Here is a 21,426-nt window from a genome sequence, read left to right on the forward strand (position 1 = left end):
CGCCTTCAGGGTCTTTATAATCCCAGCCTCCGCCCTGAGAAAACTGAGCCGAGCCTCCTAAGTAAAAAGATCCTGCTAGGGGAGGAGGACCCAGGAGGCTATTTTGGGAGGCAGTTGGGGAAGGGGCCAGACAAATATGGGCCAAGAGGGTAGAAGACTGAGAGTTGAAGCTGCCCCCTTCAAGGGGAGAATGGATGACCATCAGATTCCCCAGAGAAAAAGGCAGAGATCTGCGAAGAACCTGTCAGTTGCTTGGCTTGGGGTTTAAAAAGAAACAGAGCTCCTAGCTGAGCCCCTGCCCCTCCTCCAGTACTCCCTGTCCTTCTCCCTTCCACGGCTCTGCTCCCCTACCTCCTCCCCTTCCCCCCCCCCCCCCACCAAGAGGCACGCAAGCTCATGCCCAGCACCTCCCCCTCCCTCTGTCCAATGATCCCCAGTCCCTAGCACTGGGCAAACCACAGCCTATGAATAACCTATCTCCCTCTCTGGCTAGTTTTGGTTGACATCTTGATCTCACACCAAACCAGTCAGTTCTTCACATAGTCTAACCTCCAGGTCTTCAGGCACAGCAGCTGATTTTCATCCTTCTGCCAGTAGTGAAACTAGACAGACAGCCCAACTGTAAACATCTCCACCCCGACCCAAGGGGCTTCCTTTTACCAACCCACCCCATTTGCCCCTTGCCAGCCTTTCACCTATTTTACAGCCCCATAATGTAGCAAGCAGAAAGTGAAATCTATTTCACAAGCATTCTTTGGCTCCCTATCCCCAGTTGCTCCTTCTGCCGAACCCCAGATGGTCTCTTTCCAAGCTCTCCACCTATTCCCATTGACACTTGAAGACAGGACCCTTCCTCCCCCACCACACACACACCCTCTGAGTCCTGCAGCTCCTTCTCCCTGCCCCGACGGGTGTCCCGACTCTGCAAATCCCCTCCAAGTTTTCATCTCCATTCTAGTGTTTTCCTCTCAAGGGAGTCCCTCTCCAAGTCTAACCTTAATCTTCTTCCTGCGGCATGTCTAGATTCCCATTTTTTCCCCCACCTTTTCTCTAGGTGACAATCGCCTTTAGCTCATAAATGGAAACTCTCGCGTGTGCCACCTGCTCTCCGCTGTGTCCCTCCACTTTCCCACCCCCTCCCCGCAGAACCTGCCCAAGCCGGAAGAACTTCTTGATAACGGCTCCCCCATCTCCACTCCCTGCCCACACCTCCGAGGATACCTGGGTACCTGCCCTGGGTGTCCATTAAGACAACCCCGGGGCGGCTTCTGGCTGGCTGGCCCCTAGGGGTGGTGACCCACTCACCTCCACCCCCTCCTCCTCCCCCGAGCAGCTGGCGCAGCCACCAAGGGGTTAAGGTTCCAGGCTGGGGAGGAGGGAAGGGTGGAGAAGGGAACCGGGAGGGGCGGGTGCCGAGCCAATCGGTGGCCGCGGAGTCCCCGGTGCCGGGGAGCCCGGAGCGCAGTGCCGGGAGCCTCGCACAGAGCCGAGCGCGCCGGGCTTGGGGCCGGGGCCGGAGCGCAGCGAGAGGGAGCGCGCCCGCCCCAGCCCCGAGTCCCCGCCGCGCCGCGCCGCGCCCTCCCCGAGTCCCGGCCGCCGTCGCCGCCGCCGCCACCACCGCAGCAGCGCCGGCCCCGCGCCCAGCCCCGCCGCCGCCAGCCATGGAGCCAGACAACAGCCCCCGCAAGATCCAGTTCACCGTCCCGCTGCTGGAGCCGCACCTTGACCCCGAGGCGGCGGAGCAGGTGCGCAGCAGGGCGGGGCGCGGGGCCGGGGGACCCGGGAACGCCGGATGGCACACCCCGGGATCCCTTGCCTGGTCCTGCCTCGTTCTCCCTCGCCAGTTCGACACCCACCCACCCCCACCCTACACCCCTCTTTTTGTTTTGGAGGGCGAAGGCTCTCCATTCGGGAGGGAAGAGGGGAGGGGGTCTTTCATGCCCTCCCCACCATCGGAGCCACATTCCCCCCCCCCCCCGCCATCGGCGCTTCGAGGATGGACGGAGCGTGTCCCTTGGAGACGGGTGTCCCCCTAGAGTGGCTCTCTCCCCCCTCCCCAGCCCTGGGGGAGGGGGCTTGCCTGAGGACACGACCCTCTGCCCCGCCCTTGAGCAATGTCGCACCCCCCCACCCAGTCAGCCCCTTCCCCTCCGCCAGAGTTTCGCAGCTGGGTGTCAGCGCGGAGGGGCGGGCAGGGTGGGCAGGGCGGGGGTCGGTAATGGAGGAAGAGTCAGAAGAGGAGAAATGGCCCTGCCGGTCCCCTCCTTACTAGAGGAGGGACTGAGGACCACGGGCAGGGCTGGGGCAGGGGGGATGGAGAGGGGTGGTGGGGATCTGCCGACTCAGCCTCCCTCGCTCAAGTCTGAACACGTGGGTCCTGATGTTCAACTACTGCCCTTTGGAGTGGGGGGGTGGGGGAGTTGAGGGGGTGACAGTGGGCTGGGGGCAGGGCGGGCGCTGGATGGGGTCCAGGAGCTGGGGTCCGCACGGAGCCATCTGCTGGCAAGGTGCGGGCCTCGGCGCAGAGGTGGGAGGCCGGGGCCCTCGCCCAGCCTCCTGGCCTGGTCTATTTTTAGCTGGGAGCAGCCTGGCAGAGCCAGTGTGCGCGCCGTGTGTGTCTCCGTGAGAGTAAGCGTGTGCGGGTGTGGAGGTTACAACCGACTGCCTGTTTGCCCAATATTTGGCTAGTGCCTTCCTCTCCCCCTTTTTTTCTTTGCATTCTTTATTTGCCTAGACCTCCCCATTCCTAAGGAGTAGCTAGTTCCCACAAGGCCAGCACTGGAGAGCCCCCAGGCTCAGTCCCCAGACTCCCCACCTAAGAAACTTTGTGACCTCTTAGGTTGAGCCAGAGATGGTGGCGTTTTTGTTGTGTTTCATCATTGCTCGGGTCGAACAAGGTCTGAATGGGCACACAAAGGGCGGGTTCCGCGGGTCTCCCAGACTGTAGCTTCCCTAAGTCTAGGAGGGATCTCTTACCCAGTGCCTCCTTCCCCTCCTCCCTCTGGCCTGGGGACAGTCTCCCCCTCCACCTCGCTCAGGTGTGGCTTTAGGAAGAGACTAAGCTGAGAGCTCACAGACTGAGGGTGGGGAAGATGGGCAGTACTTCCGTGGGGTGAGGGGAAAGGCTATTCTGCCTGGTAACAGAACGAAGACACCGCTAAGAGGACTGGCTAGGATGACTTCTAACCCAGGGGGAGAGGGAAGACTCCAAAAAGTGGGCCCCCCCCCCCAGAGGACTGGGGTTCCAAGGAGAACTACCTCCCACTAGCACAGAGCCCACACCTGCTTCTGTTTGGTGTGGAAGCAGGCAGGTGTGTCCGGTGTGTGTGTGTTGGGAGAAGGAGGGGGCCAGCACCAGGACCATGACACTAGAAAGCCAGGGGTAGGGAAAGAGCTGGGACATAAGCCTGCTCTATTCAGACGTCTCTGTCTCCTTCGCCTGAAAGTCTACCTGCAAGTCTGACCTCAGCCCCTCCTGCTGGGCCCTCAGTGTGTAGGCAAAAGACTCCAGGCCTGGCAGAAGCTCTGAGTTACAGAGCAGAGCGGCAAGGGGTGGAGGGGTGCCCCCCAACTATCAAAGCTTTGGCATAAGTTTTGTGAAAACAAATCAGAAGTGAAGCTCCCGTGTGTCCTTGAGAGCTAGGGTTTTGGGGTAGGTACAAGGAAAGAGAGCACTTCTTCTCCATGGTTCCAGAGGCTAGGAGTCAGGGAGCCTGACTTTCCTCCCAGTGCCAAGAGGATTTCACCATTTCCCAGGATGCTGAGCACTTCAAAACCCAGTCCAAGCCTGGGTACTGGTGAATCAAACCTATAATCTAGTGACGGAGGAAGCTGAGATCTGAGGCTATCAGTTCAAAGCCAGCCCGGGCAGGAAAGTATATGAAACACTCCTCTCCAATGAACTACCAAAAAGCTGGAAGTGGAGCTGTAGCTAAAGTGGTAGAGCATTAGCTTTGAGCAAAGAAGTTCAGGTACAGTGCCCAAGCCCTGAGTTCAAGCTCCAGTACATGTACACACACGTACACATGTAACACACACACACACACACACACAAGAAGAAAAAGCAGTCCAGGGCTAGGAAATTAAGGACTATCACATAGCCTTGGGACCCTTCTAAAGGCCATTTTTGTCACATGTGATGTCTCCCTGGGCTACCAGTTCCTATATTCTCTCAATCCACCCCCTCCACCCCACCCTCTCACTCAGGGTCTCCCTCTACTCTTCTTACTCCCATCCCTTCCTCACTAAGGCTGGAAGAAAGCTGGGGAGTACTCCCCTAGTAAAGTGATGCCCCCACATACATGAAACGCACATGCCAGATGCTCCATCCTCCGCCTATTTGTACCAGGAATAGCCACAGACAACTCGCAGTTAAGGTTTGGACAGTGTGCGTGTGTGTGTGTGTGTGTGTGTGTGTGTGTGTGTGTGTGTGTGTGTGTGTGTGTGTGTGTGTGTGTGTGTGTGTGTGTGTATACTGCAGGGACCTTGAAATGTCACTAAAAACAGATGCCACTGGATTCTCCAGGAATGACAGTGCCCTACCCCCATACTGAGCATACCATTTTTTTCCTTTGGGGAAGAGTCTCCCTGGCTAGCTTTAATAGCCCCTCTTGCTCTACCCACTTTAAAGAGAAGGGCAAGGTTTCAACACCACAACCTTCTACTGCCAGGAATGATAGTAAATCCTCACACCAAGATGAGGATTTCATTATCCAGCATCTCCTCTCTCCACTGCGAACAATTTTAGGCCCTTCTCTGGCCCCATTAGTCTTTCCTGCCCACTGCTGCCTGGAGGAAACAGGGGCTCCAAACCCATTGTCTCACTCTCTTCCAAATCTTTAAAGCTTTCCCCAGAGAAGGCAAAACTACATGTCCCAGAAGCCTTTGGACTGACTTCAATACAAACAACTTTATCAGCAACAGGACAAAAGAACAGCAGGAGGAGGAGGGGTCAGAATCCTAGCAGCCTAGCAGCTTATATGTTAATTTCTTAGAAGAGGATGAGAACTAAGGAAAATATTTTGTTGTTGTTTTGAGACAGGATCTCTCTTTATTGCCCAGCTGGCCTTAAACTTTTACTTTATAACCTCAGCCAGCCTCTAACTCAGGGACACCCCTACCTCCATCTCTATCCCCACCCCCAAGTGCTGGGATTGCAGACTTGTGCCACCAGATCTTCCCTCTTGGAGTCCATCCTCCCAGCCTGGGTGGGCTTGAGGAAGGCTCTCTGCAGACACTGGCCCACAAAAAAGATCATCTATGGTGGGAGGAGGGCTGGGAGGCTGAGGGAAAGCCCTATGCCCTCTCCGGTTATTTTCTGACCATTGATCCAGGATGGACGGAAGGACAGCAGGCCAGAGATCGATGCCTTAGAGCAAACAGAGCTGCTAAGATGGAAAGCTGGATGGACCCAGGGGAGACAGAGAGACAGAACAGGGGGGTGGGGCCACACAGGGAGCTAAGGTGGTCTTTTGGGTCGCTTTCCCAGGGTCCTTACCTACTTCTCAAGGTGAGTTGATCCCACCCACTCAGCCCTACCGAAAGCGGGGGATGGGCATGCGACTGCCCACTCTAGCCTACTGGGCCCAGTGTAACCTGGGTGTGGGGTTTTTTTGTTTGTTTTGTTGTCTTGTTTTTTGAGGGATGTTACTAATTGATGTTGAGTGAGGTCCTGTGTGCATTTGACCTCTTCCTCCCTCTCCCAGATTCGGAGGCGCCGCCCCACCCCTGCTACCCTTGTGCTGACCAGTGACCAGTCATCCCCAGGTAACCCAAGGGATGGATTATAGGAGGAAAGGGGGAGGGGGCACAGGACTAGCCACATGGACAGATCTGAGAGCTCAGGCTTCTCCTCCCATCTCAAAGGCAAAGAGGGAGTGTCTGTATTATCCAGATTTCTCTGGCTTTTGGAAAGATGGAGCAGTGCTAGAAAGTCAAGGGGGCCACCTGGTTCTTAAGCCCCCCTAGGAATTGGGATGGTCAACTGAGTGCTGGTTGCTGTGGCAACAGCCTTCCAGGTTTCTCCAGCAACTGAGACACAGGCTGCCCCCACCCCCAGAGGCAGTGACAGCTGTGAGGGGGAGGGACCGCCTCCATTAGCTAGCTTCAGGGCCCTCAGAGGGGAAGGGGAAGGTTAGAAACAGCTCAGGGTGCAGCTGGGGATTCTGGTCACCAGTCTCCCCACCAAGGTCTGAAGAGAGAATAAGGTTTCTGAGATTCTGTTCTATCCAGGGAGCCTGACTGAAGTGGAGGAGAGGTGGGCAGGCTGATGAGCCAGGCTGGCATTTGAGGTGCCCTGAGTCTCCAGCTCCTCTCCAGCTACCATCCATGATATATGTCCCTGGATCCTGCACAGAATAAATGTACTGTTCTCCATCAGTGTAGACTATGCTGGCTTACTGTACAGGACTCAGTTCTAGCCTTGGGGAATCGTTGGAAGGTGGACATAAAGAAAGGAAACACTGAAAGACCACAGATTGTCTGGGGTCGGGAAGGTGGCTCAGTGGTAGAGTGTTTGCCTTGCCTGCATGAGGCCCTGGGTTCGATTCTTCAGCACCACATAAGCAGAAAAAGCCAGAAGTGGTGCTGTGGCTCAAGTGGTAGAGCACTAGCCTTGAGCTGAAGAGCTGAGGGGCAGCACCCAGGCCCAGAGTTCAGGCCCCACGACTGACCAAAAAAACAAAAAAACCCACAGATTGTGCCTTCAAGAACCTCAGGATCGCCGGGCTCTGGTGGCTCACGCCTGTAATCCTAGCTACTCAGGAGGCTGAGATCTGAGGATCGCGGTTCAAAGCCAGCCTGGGCAGGAGAGACCTTGAGGTTCAAAGCCAGCCCGGGCAGGAGAGACCATGAGACTCCTATCTCCAATAAACCACCAGAAAACCAGAAGTGGCGCTGTAGCTCAAGTGGTAGAGCGCTCGCCTTGAGCTGAAGAGCTGAGGGACAGTGCCCAGGCCCAGAGTTCAAGCCCCACGACCAACCGACAAAAAAAAAAAAAAAAGAACCTCAGGGTCTGAGTTAAAGATGCACACACAGATCAACCCCAGGGTCAAGGCCAGGCCTAGTGGAGCTTGCCAGGGACACAGGAGTCACAGAAAGTAGAGCGACTTCCTAGTGACAGATCAAGAGGAAAGTGATTGATTATAGAGTCCCCTCCCCTTAGGTACTCAGCAATTTGGGGACCCCTCCCCTGGATTTCCTGGCCTCATGATCTTCTTTCCTTATTCCCCTCAGAGATAGATGAAGATCGGCTCCCCAACCCACTTCTCAAGGTGAGCTGGCTCCTCCCACTCAGCCCAACCCCCCAAACCCACAGGCAGATTTGGAGATTATTCCTCAAGACTCTGTCCCTTCTAGACCTGGGAGTGTGGCTCAGTCTAGCAGGATGGAAGACAAAAGCTCTGTGTCCGACTTGCAGAACCTTTTGACTTGCACTCCCCCTAGCCCCCCACCCCACCCCCAAAAGTACATGGCTGGACCTATACATATGCCCCCAACACACACATTCTCCCTGCTCTCAGGATAGGGTTAACTGGGAAGAAGGAAATTCCCTCCACGTTCTTCCACATTCTGAAATCTCCCATCTAAAAGCATGACAAGGCAGAAGAGGGGAGCGGGAGGGCCTGGCACCCATCTGTGCCCTATGTCCTTCACAGTCCACTTTGGCAATGTCTCCACGGCAACGGAAGAAGATGACAAGGACCACACCCACAATGAAAGGTTTGGCAGACCCTTCCCAGCCCTTGTCCCCTCGGTGCCTGAAGCTAGGGGGAAGACCCTATTGACCCCTTGAGATGGAGCCCTGGAACTACTAGGTGAAGTGGTGGGACTGAGACCCAAACTCTGCCTCTGAGTAGGGAAACTGCTTAATCTCTACCAAGCCTCAACACTGCCTCACAGTAGCAGATAAATAATGTATGTGGCTAGGCCTTGGTAGTTCATGCGTGGAATCTTAGCCACTTAGGAGGCTGAGATCTGAGGATCTCAGTTCAAAGTCAGCCTGGGAAGGAAAGTTCATCAGATTTACCTCCAATAATTATCTAGCCAAAATACTGGAAGTGGATCTGTTGCTCAAGTGGTAAGAGTGCCAGCTTTGAGCAAAATGCCCAGGCCCTGAATTCAAGTCAGGTACCATCACACACACACACACACACACACACACACACACACACACACACACAAATAAACACATACACCAAAATAATATTAATGATGACAGTGTGTGTGAGTTCATCAGCAGGTCACCCAGCTCACATAAGGTATTCAAATATTTCCTGAATCTAAATTGAGTCTTTTACCCTGCTTCCAAGGGAGACCACATACTCCAGAAAGTTAGGAGGATCTTTTTCTTAAAGGCTCTTTTCTCATAATCCTCCCTTACCTTTAAAAGTAGTACCTGTTGTGATCTAACGTTCTTCTTTCCTTCTTGGCCAGCTAATGTCCCCTCCTTGTTTAGATCTCAGTGCATAGGAAAGACAAACACCCAGCAAGTATGTGCTAAGCTGTTAGTGGGGATGGCAGATTGGGGGGGGGGGGGGGCGGAGTGGGGAAGAGAGACTCTAGGCAGTCATGTCCAAAGTCTGCTCCCTCTCTCTGTGCTCCCAGAGCTCCAGACGATGGTTGAGCATCACCTGGGGCAACAGAAGCAAGAAGAAGCTGAGGGAGCCGCTGGGAGCACAGGGACCCAGGAGTCCTGTCCACCTGGGATGCCAGACACAGGAGCAGCGTCAAGGCTGGGCAGCTCGGGGACAGCACAGAGTATGTACAAGCAGGGAAGGGCGCCCCAGGCCTCCCTGAACTGCTAGGAAACAGGGAAAGAACTGGAGCCTGGCAGAGGTCTAAGAGCAGCCAGGGCTATGGATATATTTGCATGTATTTGAATCTTCTGACTGTATGTCAGGGGGCCCTCCCACCTTGAGCCTCAAAAAGCCTTCTGGTGGCTGGGGGGAGGAGGGGTAGGGCATAGAGGAACAGCCCTCAGCCCTGGAACAGAGCCAGGGCTACAATTCTGGCTCTGCCATTTGCCACTTTACCAGCTGAAGGGCCTTGAGCGAAACTTAACCTTGATCTATAAAATGATAATGTGATAACGGATGGTGCCTATTTTATTTGGGCTGTGGGAATTGGAATGAGTCTGCCTCAGTTCCCTGACACATACAAAACCTAGGGTAGTAGTGTGGTATTCAGCCAATGGCCACCGTCCCTTTTCCCCTGGATGTATTCCAGGATTCAGAATGCTTCCAACTTTATGAAAGTGATACAGAATATAATACTGTATATAATACTCCCTGCAGAGCACCCTGTAATCAAATACATGAATATTTCAACAATCCAATGAATGGTCTAAGTGGGATAAATAAGGACTAAAAATAGATCCGTATCAGTTCAGGTCAGCTCTAGCCACACATAGAGATTGGGCAATTTTTATATACTTTTTCAGAGGCTTTTTCCCCCTCCATTTTCTGGTTGTAGGTTAAAAATAATAGTAATGCATTTTTTTCTTTAAATAATGAATCTCTCACAGTATTTGGGATTAGGGAAAAACCCTGTTGATCTTGCCAGTCTGCACCTGATTCAGCCTGCCATGAGAAGCAGCAGCCCCTTCTCTTCAAGGCTTTTATAAACACTCCTTTCTCTTCCCATTTTCCCTCTTTAGAGCCTGCAGGATCGACCCCCAAAACTCAAGAGAGGTGCAGTGAGGAGGAGCCCTCCACCCACATGCCACCACCGGATTCCCAAGGGGCCAGTTCGGTAAGACACCCCACTCCCTCATTCCCCCACACCCCCACCGCCAGGTGAGCCACCAGGCCTACAGGAGAGCAGCTGTGTGGATAAGCACAAGCAGTAAATATTTGGAATCAGGGGTGGGAGGAGGGGCAGACACAAAGGACCAGCTTCTGTCACTGTAAAGTCAGCCTTATGGTAAGAGGACTGGCATCTTCCTCCCTGACAAAGAATCCCTCCTTACTCCGGTAGGAGGGATTCACATTAAACTTTGAATAGGCCAAGGGCCTACTCACTTGGAACAGATGATAGAAGTAAGCTATAGGATGTTTTTTTTTTCTTTTTTGTAGTCCAAAGGAGATCCTCACTTAGTAAAAGTAGAGGCAGTGAGGAGACTAAAGCACTTATTTTATAATTGTCAGTCCTCACCCCTCCACCACCACCCCCATAATAGGTTGCAGGGGGCAGAGATGGAAAGCCACATCAGAACAAGTGTCCTGAGAAGATGAGTAGTTGTGCAGATCAGAGGAGACAAAGTGACCCTCTGGCCTCTAGGTCACCTGCCCTTTCTGCCCCCTTCCCCACAACAGGTCTGAGAGGAGAAGGTATCCTGGACTCCTGCAGTTCGGGGATGCATGGACACTGGATCTCTTTCTTATTCCTTCACTTTGGGGAAAAAAAAAATCTTGTTTTTAAAAAGTGATAAATTTGCTGTTAGGTCCTTGGCACTTTCCTTCTTTTAAGACTTAGGGAGAATCCTTTCTCCATCCTCTCGTCCTCATTCTCGACAGTCCAACTGCCTAGGGAAGGAAGAAATTGGGAAGCTGGGCAGGAATTCTCCCCTAGTCCAGCCTTCACTGGCTGTGGAAGGAAAATGATGGTCAGGCAGTAGGAAGATCAGCTTCCAAAAGGAAAGCTAGCTCCCCAAGTTCTCCTTTCTCACTGACTGAAAGTGCGCTCCACCTGCCCAGGAAGCTGTGACTGTTTGGGGTGCCATCTTCTGGACAAAAGCAGGAAGTGCATGCTGTCCTGTGCCCTAGGGAAAGATGGAGGCTGGCTGCAAGTGTCTACTCCTCCACCTGTGAAACCACTGTTCCTGATTAGTGGCTGTTAAGAGGCCCTTACTGGCAACCAGGGTTCATCTTTCTCCTTGTCTTAGGCAATGAGGAGCCAGGATAAAATCTAGGCTTAAGTGAAGACATGTTCTTTGATCCCACAGCGAGGCATCTCCTGCTGCCATTTTTTTTTAATTTTCCCAGGTGGTAGAAGGTATGGGAAGGCAAGATCTTTCCCCTTCTTGCTGAAGCTGCAGTGTAAGTGCAGAGATAAAAGAGCAGAGCTTGGGAAGTATGAAGTGTTAAGGTCCCACCCCCAGGCAAGGCCTCCTCTCCAGGCCTTGGCTTGCACAACAGAAGAACCCACCACGATCCTATCAAGCTTAGAAAAGACAAGTGTGTGTATGAAGACTTCCACCCAGTGAACATCACACACACACATAGCCAGCCTGGTCTCCCTTCTTTATTGATCTCTGGCTATAGCAGGGGCCTGGGAGACCAAGGGCAGGGGTGAGTCACATGCGTCTCTGCCCCACTCAGGTGGGGTGGGAGGGACAAGTCTCAGAGTGGCAGGTCTAAGAGACCATGGAGATGGACTTCACAAGAGCAGGGCCCACGGTACAAATGTATGGCCAGTATTTACAAGGAAGGAGGAGGGCAGTCACCTGGACTTTGACCTTTCCTGGGGCAGGGAGGGATCGAGGAGGGGCCTGAGGACTGGAAGGGGCATGGGGTCTGGCTGGGCTCTCCAGAGGTTGCAGCAGCAGCAACAGCAGCAGCAGCAGCAGCCCTGAGCCCCTCCCACATCTGCCTTCCACCCAGCAGTGTCCCAGGGGCTCTTGGTGCTTGTGGCTGAGCCAGTTGGGGGAATGGAGGGGGTGGGGGGAGGGAGGTACCATCTCAGTCAACAATACATGATTACTAGATTATACCTTCCCCTCCCCCACACACCCTGGAGACCTCAATCTGGCTAGACTTTCCTGCCTGTGCTCATAAAATACATCCTGAAGGTGCTTGGCTGGGAAGACCTCAAAGCACTTTACAGACATTGGTCGGATGGGAGCCTCCTAGCTGTAGGGAATAAGGAAGGAGGTCAAGGGCCCCCAACTCTGCTTCAGGGCAGGTGACAAGCCCCAGGAGTCCAGACCAACCCCAAGTTTTCACAGACTTGGGAAAGACCTGCCCTCAGTCCCTGGTCCAAAAGGCTCCTCTCTTTCCCTTAGTCACCCCTTGGGCATGGGAGAGAGGGAAGATTGCAAGGTTGGACGAGGGGTGGGCTAAAGCAGTGCAAGTCTGGGGTAAAGAGGGTACCCGCCACCTCCCCCACCCCGTACTAGAAAGATCCCACACCCTGAAGGACTCCCCTCCCCTCCCCACACAGTAGGGCTTTGAAAACCCCCAGTTCATTATCCCAGGGAGGAGAAGGAAAACCCAGACCTGCCAGCAAAGATCTGGGTTGGGGGGCTGGGGGAACCCCCAAAATGTATTGCTTAGAAACTTGGAGGCAAAAAGGATAGGGGAGGGCCCAGGGGGGCTGGCATCTCTCTGACCCTCCCCCTCTAGGCCCTGGAAAGCCTCTGGAAGCTCCCCCCTTCCCAGGTAGCCATCTGGCCATCTGGGGTGGAGTGGGGGGAGTGTGGAGGCAGGGGGGGATGGGCACAGTGACCACTGGGAGCCTGAAGTTCCCTAGGCTTGCTGCTAGGAAATTAAAGTGCACCCCAATGGATGTCAGGTGAGGAGGGGCCCTTCCCCCAACCCCACAATCTCTGGCATTTGGCCTTTGGGTGGGTTGTCTCTTCCACGACCTCCATGCTCCCTTGGAGCAGATGGGGGAGCCAGTCCCGATGGATGGTGCTAATGACATCAAACACTTTGGACTCAATGAGGACCTGGGGAAAGGAAGAGTGAGATAAGTCAGTTCCCTGGTCTCTGCCTTCATTTCCAGCCTGGCTTTCCCCACTCAGTCTCTAGTTGAGCACAAATGGCCTGGGCTGACACACGTCACTGAGCCAGGAGGCATAGCCCCGCCTCCCCCCCTCCCCCACTCACACAGGGTCAAGTGGGGGAGCCACTCTGCCTGTGCTGTCCTTTCTCCCTGCAGGGACTATAGGGCCAAAGAGGGTGGGAGGATTTCCCTCCTTCCCACCCCACCCTACCCCAGCTCAGGGCTAGCTAGCCATGCCTTTACCTAGAAAGAGAACAGGAGAAACCTCTCGCCCACCACACCCCAGGGAGATGAACGGTAACCATCAGAGGCCACGATGACCCAGCCTCCACCAGCAGCTCACCTGGGCCAGCCCTGGGCTAGTCCAGATTCCCATTCTGGTTGTGCTCGTCTTCTGCCGGGGAGGGCGGGGTCTCTTCTTCACAGGGGGACAGCTCATCAATGGACATCTGGTTGGTGATACCTACAGGAGAGTGCAGAGGAGGCTGACGTTAGATCGAGAAGTGGTATTTCCCCTAGAACAAAGGAGTACATGAAGAAAAGCTGATGATTCTCATCCACCACCCATCTCTGGAAGACCCTTGCAGACACTCACAAGGCAATGCCTCCATGGCAGAGCCAGAGATGCCCAGGCACCATGCATAGGCATCTGGTTGGTTCCATTTCCCACTTCTAGGTGTTAGAGCTGCCCTGGGGTTTCTCTGCTAAATTCTTCTCCCCGGGTTTGAAGGTTCACTGCCCACCCCACCCCCCATCCCAAGGCACCTACCGCTTGCTGCCCGTTCCTTCCATTTCTGTTTGTTCTCTTGAATGTACTTGGTCCAGGTTGAACGGAAGCTGACCACATCAGGGTTGGGGTCTCCCACATCCACGTCTAGGGAAGGCTGGCGCCACTGGAAGCTACAAGCCAAACGCACACATGCACACCCCAAAGCCCAGTTCCAGCCCACGCTTGAATCTGCCTTGTAGGTTCTGAGGAGATGTTAGACCGGGATGAATTTTAGGGGACTGAATTTTCCTGTTTTCCCAGATAGCCACCCCCACCTCAAGTCCCTCTCCCTCTTCCCCCTAATGTACCCCTCCTCCACACCTTCTCCCTTGGTAGAAGGAAAACAAAACCAAGCTTATGTGAAAGGCAATAAAGACCGAAAGAGGAAACAAAACTATGGATGTGTGGAGCCCCAGGAGCAATCCCACACTTCTGATCCCACCCTTCCACCTATGACTGGGCCAAGCAATTGGGGGTGGGCTGCGGGGGGGAGGGACGACTCCCAAACTTGGAAAAGTCATGATCTGCCATGACCTCCTACCCTGAGTCAGTCCTCTGTGTACCCAACTCTGCCCCTCCTCTCCACTCCTGAACCAGGAGATCAAGCGGCCCCAGCCACCCTCACCTGGGCTGGCTTTTAGACTTGGAGTCGTCATCCACCAGGGGCTGGACACTCTTCTCTGCCACATCAGTCAGCACAGAGAATGTAGGTTCCACAATGAAGTCAATGAAGCCTATGGGGAAGGGGACGAGGCAACAGAGATGTCTTACATGGAGAGCAGCTGGACAGAGGATAGAATTGGACAGCCAATTAGGTAGAACATGGTGGAGAGGGTCCTAGGGCTGCTACCTTCCCTGTGGGGATGACTTTAGCTTGTGCCCTTGTGAGCCCAGACCACTGACCTGCTACCACAAGACCCTGTGCTCTAGCTAAGCAGCCTGGCCTCTGTCGGAAGAGCGGTTTGGGGACCGACGGTGTTGGGAGTAATCCTGGCTCAGGCCCACACAGCATCTTTCCCTTTCCCATTCTTGTCCCTATAGCAAAGGACTCACCAATCTGGGACTGAGCCACCAGAGTGGAAGTGCGATCACACAGCGGAGAGAAGGGCAGGCCCAGCTCAGCCTCTTTGTCACCCTGGGGAGAGAGGATAAACTTGGAGAGGATGCCTCATGCCTACCAGATGGGTAGGGGGTTGCTAGAGGGATAAGAAGACAAGAGGAAATTCTGCCCCTTTGACCTAGAAATGGGTGAACCGAATGTAACTATAGGCCACCATTGTTCAAATCTTGAGGTTTTAAATCACACGGGTTTAGGATCAAGTCAGCAGCAAAGGGTAAATGGAATGAAGATCTAGAGTAGCAGTAGGGAACTTGCAGAAGCCCGCCCCCCCCCCCCCATGGACAGGGGATGGGCACAGGTGCCATTCTACCTGGCGGAAGAATTCCTCCATCAAGGCCTTGGTCCAGCGGCTGTGGACAGACCACTGTTTGGTTGGGTGGCTGATGTCAGCAGCATGGAGCAGAAGAGACAAGGCCTTGGACTTGTCAATCCTGGTCAAAGCAAGTATCAAAGAGAGGCAAACTGATCTTTTAGGAAAAAATCAGCTTTAGGAAGAACAACAACAACAAAAAAAAAAAACCTGGCCATTCCCTGACTTCTCAATTATATATCCTCCCTCAGACCCAAAAACACCCTCCAAGGCTCTATACACACACACACATAAACTCACACACACACACACACTCACACACACACACAGAGGTATATGTACAAGTAGCAATATAGGTTTGTAGCTAAGAACCCAGCCTTAACATCAAAGGGCACAGGTTTGAATCCCTACCACACACTAGCTATGACCCTGAGTAAGTTACCTGAATTTTTCATATTTCATTTTCTTCACCCCTACAATGGAAATAACAACTCTGCCACATATTGAATTGTTCTGAGGATTAAATGACAGACAACAACTAAGCAATCATATAATAAGTGCTAGGTAGGTATTACTTCTAATGATAATCATTATTATTACCTTGCCCCCGACAATAGCCTGTTGTAATACTAGACATTCTCCCACTTCAGGAGACACATGCGTGCGCGTGTGGGCGCACATGCACACACACACACACAGAGTTCTGTTCCCTCTCACACACATTTATACACACCCACCCACGTCCAGGCAACATTAGATCTAATTGTGGTGTTTGGTTTGCATGGTTTGGGGCTGGATTTTTTTTTTTTTATCTTTTTAATTTTGTCAGGCATAGGGCTTGAACCCAGGGCCTGTCCACTGTCCCTGAGCTTTTTCACTTAAGGTTAGCACTCTACCACTTTGAGCCACATTGCCATTTTCAATTTTCTGGTAGTTAATTAGAGATAAAATGTACCCCTCCACAGATTTTACTTCCCCAGGCTGGCCTTGAACTTTGGTCCTCAGATCCCAGCCTCCTGAGTAGCTAGGATTACATTCATGTGCCACAGGCATGGTTTTTGTTTGTGTAGGTACTGGGGCTTGACAGTGCCTGAGCACTGTCCCATAAGCTGTTTTCACTCAAGGCTGGTACTCTACCACTTGAACCATAGCTCCACCTCCAGCTGGGTGTTTCTATTTTTAACCGCACACAGCTCTGTCAATGGCCTTATCAGAGTGGGAACTGGTGGTAAGTTGCTGTGGAACATGTTTGGTAAGAACAGCAGAGTCCAGAAGGATTGAATACATTTCCTAACATTCCTAACACTCAGCCCCTCTTTCCTTCCTTACTCTGTCTGGCCTGCAGCTGCAGGACAGACTTGCTAGACTCCACACCCCCAAGCACTCCCCAGCAGATCAGCCACCTAGGCTGTATGTAGTCCTACATTCACATACACCGTGAGCACGTACACAGATATGTTCAGATAGGCATACACAGCCAGGCCAGTTTCAATGGGTAAAGATCTGACAGACCAACTACCCAGTGTCCACCCCAATTCACTTGCCCCACCTCCCCAGTGTCCCAGCCCCTACTGCTTCCCCATGAATGCTACCTCTCCAACTGCTGTAAAGCCGTCTTCATGGACTTCACTTGCTGAAAATGGCAAGACATGTCTGTAGCCAACACCATCTCAATGACCAAGGCACGAAGCTCTCTGTGTGGACAGAAAAAAAATGACACTATCAAGCCCTCTCAGACCACCTGGACAAGGAGCTCCAGGGATGGGGGAACAGGTTGGGATACACAGTCTCGGGAAAGTCATGCTTTCTCTCCTGCTCACACAAACTCGTCCTTGGTGAGATTGATGAAAATGTTCATCTCATCGTCCTGCATCATCCGGAAGACAGAGCTGATGTGGTGATTCTCTAGCACAGAGCGGTCGTTGTACAGGATGGCACATTCTGACCTACAGAGATAAAAGTTATCAGGCCCAGCCCCCCTCAGAACACCACCTGGCTCCTCCAGGCCCCTGCCATGTCCCCACGCGCTCCTCCCCACCCTCAGCTCACTTGGTCTGGATGTGGAAGCTGTTGGTCGTGCCTGTGTGCTCATAATCATGGATGGCTGCAGCAAAGATGATGGCCAAGACCTCAATCTCTGACAGGCAGTGCTAGGAGAAAGAGACAGAGAGTGAGAGGGTTAGGCCTCTGCCAGTCACTGGCCTAAGCGGCACAAGTTAGGCCACTCAGCCCATCTTTGGTGCTTCAAGGCCAGCTGACAGTGAATGCACAACAGGTTATCGCAGTTCCTGAAGTAGCAGGGACCTTCGTCCTTCCCCAACCTGCCCCATCCCCACCGCGTCCGAGGGCATGTCCCTAGAACTGCCCACAACATTTTGGTACACTCAGGTTTTCTGCAGAAGCCTTGAGATGCTAAAAGAAGAGTCAACGAGAGGCAAATGGCCTGCAAAGGAGAGCTGAGATTCCCCAGTTCAGAGGTAGAGTCAGTCACAGGCAGGACCCCAGGGCACCTACCACCATCCCTGTACGCAGCAGGAAGCAGTGCACTGTCTGGGTGACATCAGCTGCGTGGATCTGGTTATGATAAGGGTTCTTGTACTTCCCGTAGCCTGTCTCCAAGGCCTCCAGGAAAGACATCAAAAACACAGTGGGAATCTGCACCAAAAAGGAAAATGTCAAGATATGTCAAGGGCCGGGCACGGGTGGTTCACACTTATAATCCTACCTACTCAGGAGGCTGAGATCTGAGGATCACAGTTCAAAGCCAGCTCAGGCCAAAAAAAAAAAAAAGTCCATGAGACTCTTATTTCCAATTAGCCAGCATAAAGCTGGATGTGGAGCTGTGGTTCAAGTGGTCTAGCACCAGCCTTGAGCAAAACGCTTAGGCCCTGAGTTCAAGCCAAAAAAAAAGATATGTCAGCTATGACAGTGACAGGACCAAGTTCAGCAATCCCCTCATCCTTTAGGAGACAGCATGGCAGCTGGGCACTGGAGAGTCTAAAGCAGAGCATTGAGAGTTCAAGGCCAGTCTTGGGCAAGCTATTGTCTCAAACTGTCACGACTACCAAAAAAGAAAACAGCACAGAGAAAAGTATGAGCTTTACATCCAGGTGAATTTGGGCTCCCATCCTTCTCTCCCAAGAAGAGAGAGCTGCTGGTGTGACCTTGGACAAGTCACATACCTCCTTATGCCTCCAATACTTAATTGCAGGATGAAGCTAATGCCACCTACCTGGAATTTAATGAGATAAGTACAAGGCACTTAGGAAGTGCTCTCTAAAGAGTAGCTATAATTGTGATTATTTCTCTGGAGATTTCTAAGAAAAGGAAAGAAAGCATCCCTCCTACTTTCTAACCACCCTACGTCATCCTCAAGTCTAATACCACAGAGAAGAGCTCAGAAGCAGAGGAAAAAGTAAGATAACCTCACTAGAGGTTGGCCCAAGTGGTAGAGCACCTGCCTAGCAAGTCAAGACCCTGAGTTCAAAACCCAGTAACATACATACAATAAACAAACAAATAAACAAACAAACAAAGTGACCTAGAGAGTACCCTTCTAGCAGCTGTGTGGATCATCCTCTCTTCTAAGCATGCAAACACAACCCCACCAGTTCACACACACACACACACACACACACACACACACACACACACACACACACACACACGAGACCAGGAGCAGCCAAACACCAGTGGCTCAGGTCTTCAATCCTGGCTATTCAGGCTGAAATCTGAGGATCCCAGATAAGACAAGGCCAAGAGACTCTTATCTCCAATTAACCAGTTAAAAAAAAAAAAAGCTGACAGTAAGAAGTGTGATTCAAGTGGTAGAACGCTAGTCTTAAGCAAAGATGCTAAGTGAGAGTGAAGCCCAGAACCAGCATTAAAAAACAAAAACAAAAAAGACCAAAAGCAGAGATCTGTCCAGCTACTCTTGATTCTTCCCCCGGCTGTATACATGCCCTGGAGTATCTCCGCATCCTCAAGACTCCCAGAGGGTGGGCTGGTATGCACCTTTACCTACCCCTGGATGTCCTGAGGCTGAAGGAAAGGGACAAAGGTTCAGGATTTGGGGAAGCTTCCATCAAGATGAGCTATAAGAATAACAGAAGACACAGACAATGTGCCACTGGTCAGAACCTAACCTCCCCCACCCCTACCCCTGGAGGGCTGTGCCCCAAATTCAGGAAATTTTAAAGGACGGTTTCCATGACAACTGCCATTGCTTTTGTGTTGCCATGGCGTTCCTGTGGAAGGAAAGGCAGGGGAATAAAAGGAGCTGGGGGACCCAGGAGAAGAAGAGCAGATCCCAGTGGAAACAATAAGCACCTCCCTTTCTCTCACTGCCTTAGAACAGGAAGACTGGTCAGACCTAACCCAGCACAGCTGCTCTAGGGGTTCCCCAGCACCCAGTCATTCCAGGTAAGGAAGAAAGTTTGGCAAAGGCTAGTGAGTGATGTAATCTGGGTACCAGTGTGGAAGAACATGGGCTGAGTAAAGTAAGAACCCTGCTATTATTCTCTGGCCTGCAGAAGGCAGGACTAGAAAGAAATAAAATACCAAAGGACAGGAAGACACTGAAGGAAATCCCAGCTGAGTGCCTCAGAAACATTACAGAAATTCTCTTGGGATTTGTTAGAAGAGGAGGGGTCAAGGATCAAAGGTCAGAAAGACAAATAGTCTGTTCTAGCAACGTGAGGCCAAGAATGGCTGGAACAACTCTTCTATGTGGACAGCTCTCATTGCTCATCACATACATACACATTTCCCTTCACCTCTAACATCTACCCAGGTACCCTCCAAATATCCAACCCCATACTCATCACTTGGTTTTCCCAGGTGGAAATGTTTCTTTCTGGCCCTGATCCATCCCCTCCTCCTAGTGCCAGCTATGAAGAGGTCTTATATCCAGATTATCCTTCCAGTACAGCTGGAGAGCAAAACAGAGCTCACAACCCAGCAGGTCCCATACAGCCCCACCCTAGTCCTGCCAAGAAATGCCCCCACTCCCACCCCTAGGAAAATCCCAGGAGAAGAGACCAGAGGTGAAGGGCAGGCCTGTTTTGTTCGCTCTTCTCTTCCCTGACCTCAGGAAACAAATAAGAGTGACTCCAGTCTCAAAGGCTCTTGCTGACAGCATTGGGCTCCAATAATCCACAAACAGGAGAGGTAGAACTGCAACTAGCCCAGACAGAACTAATCAGGGGAAGGCAAAGGAGTGAGCACAGCATCCCCGCTAAGCACCTGCAGACCTATAACCTTTCCCCAGGAAGTGATAAGTGAAGTCAGAGACTACACCAAGTACCAGAGAGGTTAGACTGGGTCAAGCTCTAGAGACTTCTTTGCCACGGAAGACCGAATGAAAACATCATGGAATCTACTTGTGGGGAATGTTCTGGAATATGAAGGAGAGGAGGGGCAGGAGGCAGAAGTAGGATGCTGTCCAACCTTGAAGCGGCTAATGAGGTTATGGCGAGTCAGCAGCTCAAAAACAATGGTCCTCAGGGCGTGGTCATCTGCTGCCCGGTTCAAGGAAAAGACATCAAAGCACCAGAGGTCCAGGTTCTGCGGAGAAACAGTGGATTATGTAGGGAGACTCTCTTTGAGACGTAAAGTTAAACTTCAAGGAGGGATTCCCAATGATTACAGAAACTTGGGAAGCAGAAAAACAAAGAGGTGGTAGACTAGACCTCTTTCTTCCCAGGTATATCTCAGTATGGAAGGATTTTGCCTCTAGAGCTGGGCAATGGTTGTTTGGAAGAACATGGGAACAGCAGTTAAAAAGGAAAGCATGGGGGAACTGATAGGCAGATAGCAGAGGTAACATATGAGAGATAACATGTGGCCCTTCGTGGTGCTTCTTATTCCTATACTGCCTCTAGTTACCATCTAAATTCTTCCTCTTCCCATAATGTTCTGGGTGCCCATTCAACCAATGAAAAGATCCGGGCACCGCATACACAGGCCATCAAGCAATGAATGCAAAGCCCAAGGGAGGGGCTCTGGGAAGAGACTGGGACTATAAAAACCTCCTACAGACAGGACTCCATTGAACCCCCTGGTCTGGGTTCCTTCTCTTTGGAGAGTCTCTCTACTTTTGTGGCTTTCCTTTAACTTTCAAAAAAAAAAAGAGGGCGGGGATGAAAGGAAGAAAAAAGGAAAGGAAAGAGGGTGGGAGGGAGGAAGGAAGGAAGGTAGGAAGGAGGGAGGGAGGGAGGGAGAGAGGGAGGGAGGGAAGGAGGGACGGAGAGAGGGAGGGAGGGAAAAAAATCACACCATGTAAACAGAGCTTTTCCAACCCCCATCCTTCTTGATATTCCAAAACCCAGGGGTTACCTTGAGACAATTGTGGACTGCCGTGGAGTAGGTGGGAGCCACAGAGGTATATGTTCTTCGGAACATCCTAAATGAGAGAATGAAATCTATAACATCTGGGGAGTAGACATCTGATCAAGTAAGTGGGTCTAAATGCATAAGCCATGATCATGGAATCCTATGGCTGGT

The 21,426-nt window shown here is 52.2% G+C and overlaps 2 protein-coding genes across 3 annotated transcripts in view; one reads left to right on the top strand and one right to left on the bottom strand.

The window, feature by feature from the left end:
* The first annotated feature begins 1,579 nt into the window (after window positions 1–1,579).
* On the top strand, window positions 1,580–10,444 carry Ppp1r1a (protein phosphatase 1 regulatory inhibitor subunit 1A). Its single transcript, XM_042698764.1, has 7 exons — window positions 1,580–1,745; window positions 5,706–5,766; window positions 7,234–7,271; window positions 7,656–7,719; window positions 8,605–8,757; window positions 9,656–9,750; window positions 10,314–10,444. Exons 1-7 carry the CDS (start codon window positions 1,662–1,664, stop codon window positions 10,317–10,319), a joined length of 501 nt encoding a protein of 166 aa, XP_042554698.1. The 5' UTR covers window positions 1,580–1,661; the 3' UTR covers window positions 10,320–10,444.
* Window positions 10,445–11,223: 779 nt separating this feature from the next.
* Pde1b (phosphodiesterase 1B) overlaps window positions 11,224–21,426 on the bottom strand; it is a 30,532-nt gene continuing 20,329 nt past the window's right edge. Inside the window, exons 5-16 of one of the 2 annotated variants that reach the window (XM_042698763.1) lie at window positions 21,259–21,325; window positions 20,371–20,487; window positions 17,437–17,577; window positions 16,972–17,072; window positions 16,743–16,868; window positions 16,515–16,616; window positions 14,923–15,043; window positions 14,546–14,627; window positions 14,118–14,226; window positions 13,493–13,623; window positions 13,067–13,186; window positions 11,224–12,667 (exon numbers count right to left, since the gene is read on the bottom strand). In XM_042698763.1, the coding sequence (XP_042554697.1) occupies window positions 13,083–13,186; window positions 13,493–13,623; window positions 14,118–14,226; window positions 14,546–14,627; window positions 14,923–15,043; window positions 16,515–16,616; window positions 16,743–16,868; window positions 16,972–17,072; window positions 17,437–17,577; window positions 20,371–20,487; window positions 21,259–21,325 (1,201 nt within the window). In that variant the 3' untranslated portion in view covers window positions 11,224–12,667; window positions 13,067–13,082. Of the gene's footprint in view, window positions 13,187–13,492; window positions 13,624–14,117; window positions 14,227–14,545; window positions 14,628–14,922; window positions 15,044–16,514; window positions 16,617–16,742; window positions 16,869–16,971; window positions 17,073–17,436; window positions 17,578–20,370; window positions 20,488–21,258; window positions 21,326–21,426 lie in introns of both variants that reach the window. The other variant, XM_042698762.1, reaches the window with a different exon arrangement.

Source organism: Dipodomys spectabilis, unplaced genomic scaffold (assembly GCF_019054845.1).
Source record: "Dipodomys spectabilis isolate Male_0828 unplaced genomic scaffold, ASM1905484v1 ptg000234l, whole genome shotgun sequence".
Taxonomy (NCBI): Eukaryota; Metazoa; Chordata; class Mammalia; order Rodentia; family Heteromyidae; genus Dipodomys; species Dipodomys spectabilis.

Coding starts and splice junctions, on each gene's coding strand:
- Ppp1r1a (XM_042698764.1), top strand. CDS start 1,662: ATGGAGCCAGACAACAGCCCCCGCAAGATCCAGTTCACCGTCCCGCTG. Junction 7,272..7,655: donor TCCCCAACCCACTTCTCAAG/GTGAGCTGGCTC, acceptor TGTCCTTCACAG/TCCACTTTGGCAATGTCTCC. Junction 7,720..8,604: donor GACCACACCCACAATGAAAG/GTTTGGCAGACC, acceptor CTGTGCTCCCAG/AGCTCCAGACGATGGTTGAG.